At 44.6% G+C, this 10,702-nt stretch overlaps 1 protein-coding gene across 1 annotated transcript; it reads right to left on the bottom strand.

Annotated features, from left to right (window-relative positions):
• Positions 1-289: 289 nt before the first annotated feature.
• lrig2 (leucine-rich repeats and immunoglobulin-like domains 2) lies at positions 290-9,796 on the bottom strand. The gene is made up of 17 exons (XM_035796772.2): positions 9,110-9,796; positions 8,712-8,786; positions 8,353-8,487; positions 8,044-8,187; positions 7,725-7,868; positions 7,452-7,595; positions 7,070-7,213; positions 6,059-6,139; positions 5,881-5,952; positions 5,610-5,678; positions 5,321-5,484; positions 4,560-4,871; positions 4,119-4,400; positions 3,422-4,015; positions 3,104-3,244; positions 2,662-2,961; positions 290-2,443 (listed from the first exon to the last, which is right to left on the bottom strand). Exons 1-17 carry the CDS (start codon positions 9,295-9,297, stop codon positions 2,211-2,213), a joined length of 3,222 nt encoding a protein of 1,073 aa, XP_035652665.1. The 5' UTR covers positions 9,298-9,796; the 3' UTR covers positions 290-2,210.
• Between the last annotated feature and the right edge of the window lie 906 nt (positions 9,797-10,702).

The following is a 10,702-nucleotide window of genomic DNA, read 5'->3' as shown; positions in this document are numbered from 1 at the left end:
CTGATGTTTTGCCTGTTTGATTGCCTTACGGATAGCATAAATGGATTGCTTGTATTCGATCATATTCCCAGTCACCTTGCCGTGGTTCGTCTGCAATCCATCCACATTTTGTTAGGCTTTAAAATTGTCAGTGGGAACAACATTCCCTATACACTTCCTGATGAACTCAGTCACAGTCCATGTATATGTCAATGTTTTTCTCAGAGGCAACCTGGAACATGTCCCAGGCCACGTGATCAAAACTTCTTTAAAGCCTATTTACACAAAATACATTTTAAACCACATCTGGTCAGCATTATCAGAATGTGATTATTTTAATTACAGCTACATTTCAAGAAACAAAATGTTCTTTATACATGCTTTACAGAATGTACAATTAAGTCAAGATGCAAAACTTCAACAAGTCAGAAAACAAGCAGCGTTGTAAATATTGCCAGAGCATTACTGCTGAACTTTGGTACAATGACAAAAACAAGATGTTCTGAAAGCAACACAAAGCAGACACTAAGATGTGTTGGTAAAAAGTGAGTCATAAATGTGTGATGGTTAAGCGATCAGCTACAATAACTACCTGCCTTAATTACCCAGCAGAGAGCGTAATCTGTGACCCCTATTTAAGCTAATATTGAATGCAGTGGCATGGGCTTGGAATGGTTTTGTACCAGATGCTTTATCAAGCAATGCCCCATGGAATGTCTAAAAGTTTTGATTCAAGCGGGAATGCGTTATGTAACAGTTAAATAAAGAGCATGTGACAAGAAGCACTTATGTTTACGCAATGTGTTTTTATAGCCTACATTTTATTCTGAAGTAGCCATGCTCCATTGCCAAAATGATTCAGTGATTTTATTTGAGCAAAGGAAACGGGTAGACTTGATATAAAAATAACTAGTATAAAAAGCCTTTGTTTAAGCTTGTTGAAATTAGTACCAACATTTATGGCCAAATCTTTCAGCAATGTTGTGGAAACCTCCCGTACCAAGTTAGGATTCACCCAGGAGTAACTACAAAAATAATACTGACAGACACATATACATGCAACAAATAAAATAAAAACTTACTGCAGTTTAGGAATAAAATTATTCTGCTTAGGTCTTGAAGGACATAGTACTGAATAGATTAATGACCATATGTACACATACATATAATACATTCTTCACAGTCCAAAGGTAAAATCTGGTCAGTATCTAGGGTTGATGAAATTGGGGGTAAAGGCATATTATCCTTGAATCTAAAATGGCATGCACACTGCATAATAAAACATACCACCATGAGAGGTAAGTGCCTGTAAAATAATATTTTGAGGAAAATATGATCAGTGCATATATGTGACGAGAAACCATACCTGATGGAACGTTACTGAAAATGCCTGTTGAAAACCCTCTGATAGAACCATCACAAAGAGGCCACCGAAACTATGATTGTCAAATGTGCAATACCGAATATTTTCTTTGCGCTTTCATTAAAAAAAGGGGGGGGAATTGTTAGTACGACTGTCTCCATTTGACACACGGGAAAACAATCTGCGCTTAAGATACATTGATGAGAATAGGGGAAAATAATATTGCATATAGACACACCATGTCTGGTGTCAGTCTCTGAGTTTGTATAATAGCAGACTGTTAGTCAATACAGATGGCTAGAAGTGGGATCCATTCAGTGAGGGTCCTTCTTGACCTATAGGCCCTGTTATGTACGTACCACTCACTGCTGAACAAGCAACGACTGGGGTCTCTGGCCCCTCTAGTCCTGGACGAGAGAGCAGAGGTGGTCCTGGACTTGTACCTTAAATCATGAAGGCTGCTCCAACAAGTGACTGTAGAAATAATGTGGCAACTGCAAGTGTAAAGCACAACGCTCAGGAGATCTACCAACACTGCTGCCATTCCCTACTTCTGTACAGAGGACAGTGTTAGCACGTTTCAAACTTCTGATGTCTTAAAAATCAAAAGGGAAGCATCCAAAATGGCTCTTTGATGGATACATTCAGTTTCCTCTAGAGGGAGTGGGAGGAAAGGGAAGTGGAGGGAATATGGGGGGGGGGGGGTTAGTCACCTGTTCAGTCCCTTTTCAAATTCATAGGAACAAATTGTCTCTGCATGATTGAAAGTAATGTAAACATACAAGAAAGCATTTTTGGCAGAAAGTGATACGTCTCTTTGGAGGTAGTGGCTGGAGCAGAGGATGACTGGGTGTATAGGGAAGAGGCTTTATGTGGGGGAGTGGGTGTGCTCTTGAGGCTTAGTCCTATAAGAGGCACTTATGTGGTCCTGTGTGCTCTGGGAAAGGGAGGCATCCCCCTTTCCACTCCTTTCCTCTCCACCCATGCCAACTGAGGACACGTGGGGAGTCTTGTGCACATTCACTGGCTGCTGAGACAGACCTGGTTGGGGCACTGTAGACAGGTCCTCTCCTTTGCCCCAAAACAACCTGGAGGGAACATCTGCAGAGAGACCAAACATACATTATTATTCAACAAAAAGGGTTTGCATCCATAGGAGCTCATAGTTTTCTGGCACAGTCTAATCTGACTTAAAATTAATGTCTGAGGTCACTGTTAGATAACCCATCTGTGAAATCATTGTCTAAACACATCTCTGTGAACTCATTGTTGACATGCATGCCACAGAGGTCAGAGCCTGTCTGTAGCTGGTCTCTCACCGGTGCTGTAGTGTTGTTCTGGGGGGCTGAGGGCTGTGCTCAGCCTCTTGGTGAGGTCGTGGCTGGTGAGGAAGACTGAGGAGTCCTGGTTGTTGATGAGGCTCTCCAGGGCTGTGTCCTCATGCTGGGTGTGCTGCTCCCTGTAGGACTCCTTGGGAAAGTGGGCCATGATACCTGACAGACTCTTGTCAAGGGAGTCATCCTCAGCCAGGTAGGCATAGGGGCAGTACTCCCGGGTTCGAGAGTAGATGTTAGCGTTGTCGTAGCAGTCCGAGCAGATGACCAGCGGCCCTGCACCACCTGTTGAGGACAGTAAACTATAAACTCTTACTCTGAAACAAATCCATACAATCCGATTGTGACAGACAGGCCTTTCACTGTGCTGTAAAAGTGTTGTTTAGGAGATTGAGTTTTGTTGGTTGGTTCTAATGACTAAACCCACCTGTAGGCACCCCAGCCAGTCCCTCGCGAGGCTCCCCAGGATGGAAGCTGCTCCGTCCCGTAAACAGAGAGCCCACGCGGCAGTGTAGCATCCCGTTGGCCTCAGTGTCCACCTCGCTGCCTGTATCACCATAACACACACCTGGACAACACACAAACAGGATGGGGACTCATCTTTCTGCTCACCAGTCAGAGGCCAGTCAATCAAAATTTGAGCAAACTGTCTTTAGTGACAGAGTGCAAAAACAGAAAAAACATTAATGTCAAAGGGCCTCAGATGAATGAAACTGAATCTAGGGAGTCAGTATAGTAAGGTTACCGTCAGTGCCCTTGTGGACGTAGCCGTTGGACAGTGGTGGCATGAGCTGTTGGTGGCTCCCTGCTTCAGAGTTGCTGTATCCCTCTTGAGGCTCTGACAGTGTGCGCTGAGAGGACAGGTAACTGGGGATGTCTGCCGGCAGGTTCAGCTCATCTGTGTTGGTGATGCTGTAGTCCTCACTCTTCCGACGCATGTGGTAGATGACGATGACCCAGACCAGCGAGGTGCCCACCACACAGCAGACCACTACGATCACCACGATGCCCACCGTGGTCCAGCCGTCCTGGTCGTAGCCGCCGGCCGTGTCACAGTTGGGCGATGGCGACACGCTGAGGTAGATGTGGCCGCGCTCCGTGCCCAGCGTGTTGGACATGATACATGTGTACTTCCCGGTGTCCGCCGGCCCCGTGTCCACAATGATGAGCAACTGGTTGGCAGCAGCAAAGAAGTGGCGCTCGGTAAGGACCAGGGGCCCATCGTCCTTGGTCCAGTTGAGACGGGGCGCAGGGCTGCCCCCTGCGATACACTGGAGCACCGCCGTCTCCCCACGAGCTACTGTCCTGTCCTCCATGGGACGCATTAAGGACGGCGTTTCTGGGAGCAGAGATTTACATTATAAATTACCAATCAAATTATGAACACATGATATAAAACTGTATGTTTTGACCAGATAATTGATCATGAGATTGCAATTTACCTAGCACAGTGAGTGTAGCGTTGGCTGACAGGCTTCCTGCAACATTCTGGGCTGTGCAGCTGTACACACCCATGTCCTCTGTCTTTACATTGGCAATGAAGAAGATGTCATCGTCAGGCATGACGTGCATCCTTCTCTCCCGGGCAGCAGGGAAGTCTGTGCCCCCGTCTTTCTGCCAGGCAATCTGGGGTGAGGGGTGACCCTCAGCTGCACATTCCAGTCTGGCCATGGTGCCTGTACGGATGGTCAGATCCATGGGAGTCTTCAGAAAGGATGGTAGCTCTGAGAGAGGAAAGTAAGAAAAAAAGATTGAAGATCGCAATGCCTTGATATGGAAGCCCAACCATGCCAGCTCAAACTTAGATTAACAGCTCAATGCCTACCAAGAAACAAGTCATGATAACAGTTTGTAAATGGTCTTTTTTTGTAAAGCCTCCTCACCATTGACTGTGAGCTTGGCCCGGTTGGAGTAGTTTGCACCAAAATGGTTGGAAACTACACACTGGTAGCGTCCCTCGTCTGTGAAGTTGACGTTGAGCAGGTGCAGCACGGTGGTGTAGACCAACTCTCCCTCCTGGTAGCGGGCGTAGTTCTGCACCTCTGCATCATACAGCACCTCCCCGTCCTTCCTCCAGGCCGTGGTCATGGGGGAGTCACTGCTGCTGGACGCCAGGCAGCTCAGAGTCACATTGGTCCCACGCAGGGCGGTGGCAGTCTCAGGGTGCTCTGTGATCCGGGGTTTCGGAAAGTCATCTGTGGGAGAGTGGAGGGAGAGGGCCATGAGTTAATTAAAAAACTTCAAGAAAGGTTGTGTGATAATTATCCCAGTCAGTAGCTAGGTTTCCATCCAATTGGCAACAGATTATGCTGATTTTTGAATATTTTCCTGATTAAAAACTATATGCGCATTCTCCCACAAGACAACGTGTTTTCACCAAATTGCAGATAAAAGGCTGTGCGTGATAACGTAATGCACATACAATAACATTTACGGTTAAACTCTCCTGATGGTTTTATAAAGGGAATGTGCCCACTCTGGTTTGGGCAAAAAAAGATCCCACTAATTTGCTGTTTCCATCAGGCCTGTTGTGAAATGTTTTATCTGACATGTACTTTACTCACATAGAAAGGTTGGATGGAAACCTGGTTAGTGAGATCTGGTCCAGACTAAATACAGCAGGGTAGGTAGCTAGGTGACTAACCACAGACGAGCTCCTCCAGGCTGACAGACACAACGTTGCGGCCCAGCAGGCTGGCAGGGTGGGCACACATGACTGAGACAGACTGCAGGAAGTGGTTGTCAGTCAACCACGGGCCCAGCCACTGCAGCTGGCAGTCACAAAGCAGGCTGCTAGTGTTCAGGACACTGAGGACAGGACATACAGCCACAATATTATGAAATGATTCAAGCATTCTTCAATTTCTAAATATTGTAGCCTCTGCTACAAGGACTCAAGATCACCACCTCAGACATTAGTAGGTCCTACTTACAACACTTTCAGCTTCATGTGAGACAAAGAATCAGGGTGGATGGACATGATCCCATTCTTGCTCAGGTCTCTGTTGGCAAAAATAAATATGAATGAAGTGCTGCGCTAGCATCATGACATTATCATTGGTTTCCTATGATACTAGCACAATAAAACCGCTGCACTGGGGTAATCAGAACCATCTCCTGTCTCGGGCTTGAAGTGATAGCTGCTGAATCGTCTGTTAATGGAGACCAACCATCTCAGAGTGGGTTTGCTGTAGTGGTACTTACAGGTGCTCAAGTGCCTCCAGACCCTCAAATGCCTTCTTTGTGATAGATTTGATCTTGTTCTGCTGGAGAATCCTGGGGGATAAACGCTCAGATGAAATTTGCCTACAAATATTCTGCTGATATCAGTATCCATAGCAACAAAAGGAATATATATTATGCAGAATGCCCTTGCCCTTACAAGGTGTTCAGCTTCTTCATTCCAACAAACACACCAATGGAGTCCTCAATGGCCCAAGAGATCTCATTATCCCGTATGTCTCTGAAATGCAAACAGAAATACAGTATGTAAGAAAAAAAATACTTTCCTCAGAATCAGAAGCACAAAGCTCACTGAGCCTCTTTGCTTGGTGAGAGAAAATAAGTTAATTTCTGCTCTGTGCGTCTAAGCCAATTTGATTAATTTGGCAAATGTGAAGCGGCATACTTTACAGAGTGTCATAGCTCAGTGCTCCTGCAGTTCTGATGAGGGGATTAATTGGCTGCGTTTAGCATTTAACGGTTCACGGGTCCTTCTAAAACTCGCAGAGGGCTTGTGTTTACAGGACAGGTCATGGGCGCTTTTGTTTCTCCTTCCTCATGCCTGGGTGGCTCTCAAAAGGGCCTTAACCCTCTAATTCCCCCTGCCACATAGGGCCCAGGGAGGTGTGCTGAACCCGAGCCCTGACCTCCCTCTCTTTGCAGCTCAATGCCTTCTTGGAACTCAGCACATCAATTGTGTTAGTGCCCCTTCTCTTCCCAGAGCGATTTTGCAAAGTATTTGGTTAATTGAGCCAATCTACTGGCTGGAGGCTACATTCACTATTTATGTTGTACTCAACATTATTCTTCCTGTCTCAGAGGTCTTTAAAAACAATTGAGTTGTCTATGTTTGTCATTATTGCATTATTCACTACACAGTCCAACTAAGCAATGGAAAGAGTGCTTCTATACTACATGACGATGAGAACATAAAAGGTGCTAGTTACTATACTACAGTTTAGTGGTCTACCATACAACAGTCTAATAAACAAAAACAAAGCCAGGACAAATCAACAAATGTTTTTTTTTTTTAAATACACAAACCTACTGTTTGCAGCCTTCATCAGAATGCAGAGGTACCAAAAACATGTTAGTGTTTATTGTGTTATGTGAATGCATAATGAGTGAATGAAAGGCACAGGTTTCTAAGAGTGAGGTGTGACATCCTTACAGTGAGCGCAGATTGGCCAGGCTGCTGAAGACTCCCTCTCCCAGGTGGCTGACTGAGTTATCTCCCAGATTCAGGTTCTCCAGAAGACCCAGTCCACTGAACACTGTCTCCTCCAGCCGGGTCAGGTGGTTGAAGGACAGATCTCTAAGGAGGACATCCAAGCTTGGACAATGGTCTTGTGCAATCACACTTTACCAAAACATCGTGGACCCTTAAGACTCAGCATGAATACATGTGAAACATAAAATGCTCTGCAATACACCCTCCCCAAGTCCCAACTAGATATTGGTCCTTCAGCTTCATAAAAGGGGTCAAATGGCTCTTATGCAAAAAATGTGCAGATGCACTCCCATGGGGATGGGGTTAGGTAGAGAACACTCACAGTTCCTCCAGCTTTTGGCAGAACTCCCAGGCGTCTGGTCGGATGATGCCGATGGCGTTCTGGCTTAACCGCAGCACACGCAGCATGTGCAGGCCATACAGCCAGCCTTTGTTGACCTCCGTCAAGTTGTTGTGCTCCAGCTCTCTGAATACATTAGAAAACAAAGGATGGGGTATTAAAAATACAGGGTATCACAACTCCTAGTCCTACATGCATATAAACACATACTGTAATGATCATTCTAATAGAAGACCATCACGAAAAATAACTCACAGCTCCTCCATGTTGTTGAGCCCAAAGAAAGCACCATCCATCAGCTTAGTTATGCCATTCCGCTGCATCTTCAGTGATTTAAGTAAGTCCATCCCTTTGAAGGTCAGACTGTCTACTATCTTGATCTTGTTGCGCTTTAATTCCCTAGGGTAGTCAGACAGGCAGTTTAGCACCATTCGTTTTAACTACTTGAAAGTAGTGCAACATCGAATCTGTGAAATCTAAAAATTCAGTCATGAATGCAAACTTTTGAAAATAAATATTTAACTGCTCATAATTACTACGGTAATGGATTGACTAAAGATAAAAATTAACTTACAGAAACTGCAGCTGGGGAAGCCTGAATACTTTGCATGGCAGCAGTGTTATTCTGTTCCTGTTCAGCTTCAGGACCAGCAGGGAACTAGAGATGTTGTCAAAGCAGCCAGGTTCAAGGACACTGATCTTGTTATTGCTTAAATTCCTGGGAGATGCAGAAACACAAAATTAACAATCCAATTACAACAAGTACAGTAGAATGCCCTTCTGGGTAATGGCCAAAGACTGGGTTATGACTTTAATGACCAGCTCTTCCCTCATTAGAACTAGTTTACTATAGTTGGAAAACAATGCTACAGGCAGGACCCACAAGTATTTCAGCTGCATTGGTGGGAAGGCTCCAGCCTTGATCTCTGAGATAGAGTTAGATGACAGATCAAGTGTCTCCAAGGAGATGTACAGCTGCAGCTGATGCATCCACAGTTCTGAGATCAGGTTGTGGACCCTGTGCACAATGATCAGTAATGTACATAATTATCAACATGGATCTACATGACACCATCAATGTGAACATGTGATGACCCAAATAAACCTTAGCTATGACTAAGGCCGGGAAGACAAGTGATTATTTTCTTTTAACACTTCTCTATCATAATACAGGACATCTAGGAATCACATTGGTTATTGCACAACATGCAAGACTTAGAGGATACATTTGTTTGGACTTACAATAAGAGTGTTGTGATGTTTGAGGTAACTTCTCCAAGGTATGGCACAGTTGTCAGATCATTGTGATTCATAGTGCTGAAAAGGAGATAGCATTATTTATTACATATTACATAAAGTTACAGGAGAATTCCATTGCCACCTTTCAGGTAGTCCACTACAGTGGATGTAGCATTTGTTTTTGCATCTTTACAAGAAAAACTAAAATGATCACATCCAGATACTAGTATCTAGTGAGTTAAACAACTGATATAGACTTAGCTCGCAAGCTAACAAGGCCAGGTGGCTTGCTACGGTAAGGAGCCACCACAGAGAACATGGGAAACCCACTGTTGCTTGTCAACAAATGTGTTAGCTAAGGCGTTAGCTAGCCGTAGTAGCTAACTAGGCTAGCTACTTACAGATGAGTAATCCCGTGAGGTGGATCCAGAGGGGCCGAGGACAACCTTTTCCTATTGCAATCCAGGATTTGGATTTCGTCTGATCCCCTCATACAAGAGCACGGAGCAGGGCAGGAATCCACTTCCCAGCAGGCACTCAAACTCAACAACAAAAAGAGGGCCGGGGGTCTGGGCCAGGCTTCCGCCATTTTAAAAGTCTAGCTCGCTAACTATCAATGCCTACAGTACTGTAGCTAGCTTTTGACAATTATGAAATTTGTCTCAACAACAATACCAACCGATTCCTATAACTTGATATTAATAAAATAACCTCCCGCTTTCACGACTTGGGAAACCCATTTGTCGCATAACATCGGGAAAGTCTTTCTTCCAACTTGCGCAATGCATCCCACGTCCTACCACCGATTTTTCCCTTCTTTCCCCTTCGAATTTCCTTCCGCTTCCAATCTCAACACAACTCCTAGCTAGCTTTCGTCAAGTAACCAAGACCGTCGATGTTTCCACGGACCAAGTTTTAATTTGACTTCGTATCAAACGTATTTGGATCGTCCATAGTGTGTTCTAGCTAATTTACCACAATAAATCGCTAGCTACCAAGTAGACATGATTTCCCCGACTTCTGTTTAATCGAAGGAACAACAAAGGCGTCTTGCGTTCCGTCGTCACTAGTTACCACAGCCACAAAGTCATAACTACCGTCTTCTTCTTCTATGATATTATGGTCCGCAAACAATCGTTTAAGTGCATGCCGCCACCTACTGTGCTGGAATGTACGATCAATCATGATCTGCCCAATTCTGTACTACCATGAAAATAAAATAAAAAACGAATAAATCCCTACTAACTTCTACCACCCCTCCCCATCCCCACCTACCCCATGGCCAGGTCGCAATTGTAAATGAGAACTTGTTCTCAACTTGCCTACCTGGATAAATAAAGGTGAAATCAAAAAATACATAAAAACATTACATGTAGTCTATATCATGCTCAAACAATCCACCCTTAGGATTGTTCAGCATATCAACAACCATTTCAACAGTAGCATCTGATACCCCCAATATCTCTTTTGCCATCTCTACAATAACCTTCAACCTGCCATTTCTGCTTACCACAACCTGAGTAGTATTGATAACCTTACCAATAAAAGCTATGAAGTCCACTTTATTACGTGTCCTTTGACACCACACATTCACGAGTTCAATATTTCTGAGCAGGCCTCCAAACCATGCCAGGACCAGCAGAAACATCATCCCAGTCATTAAGCCCACTTACCACAGGAGTAGCCATAGAAGCACCATCATTCCACACTGTAGTTCCACCGATTTGTCTTACAGCCTCTAGATACGATACATCATGACTAATTCTATATCGCTGAGCCTCTCTATATCCTCTCTCTGCTCCTGGCATCCACCAAATGATGCACGGTGTTCCCCCCACAATTCCAACACATTCACCGTAATCATGTTCCCCTCCACGCTTGGCTCATATTTTCCTTCCTTTACATTGAACAGCTACATGTCCCATGCTTTGGCATTTAAAACCCTGCAATGAGGATGGGACAAATTCTCTGACATTGAAACTAAGGAATTCTAT

Source organism: Oncorhynchus keta, chromosome 21 (genome assembly GCF_023373465.1).
Source record: "Oncorhynchus keta strain PuntledgeMale-10-30-2019 chromosome 21, Oket_V2, whole genome shotgun sequence".
In the NCBI taxonomy this organism is placed as follows: domain Eukaryota; kingdom Metazoa; phylum Chordata; class Actinopteri; order Salmoniformes; family Salmonidae; genus Oncorhynchus; species Oncorhynchus keta.
The sequence above is the reverse complement of the archived record's forward strand: the minus strand, read 5'-3'. Positions and strand labels throughout refer to the sequence as shown.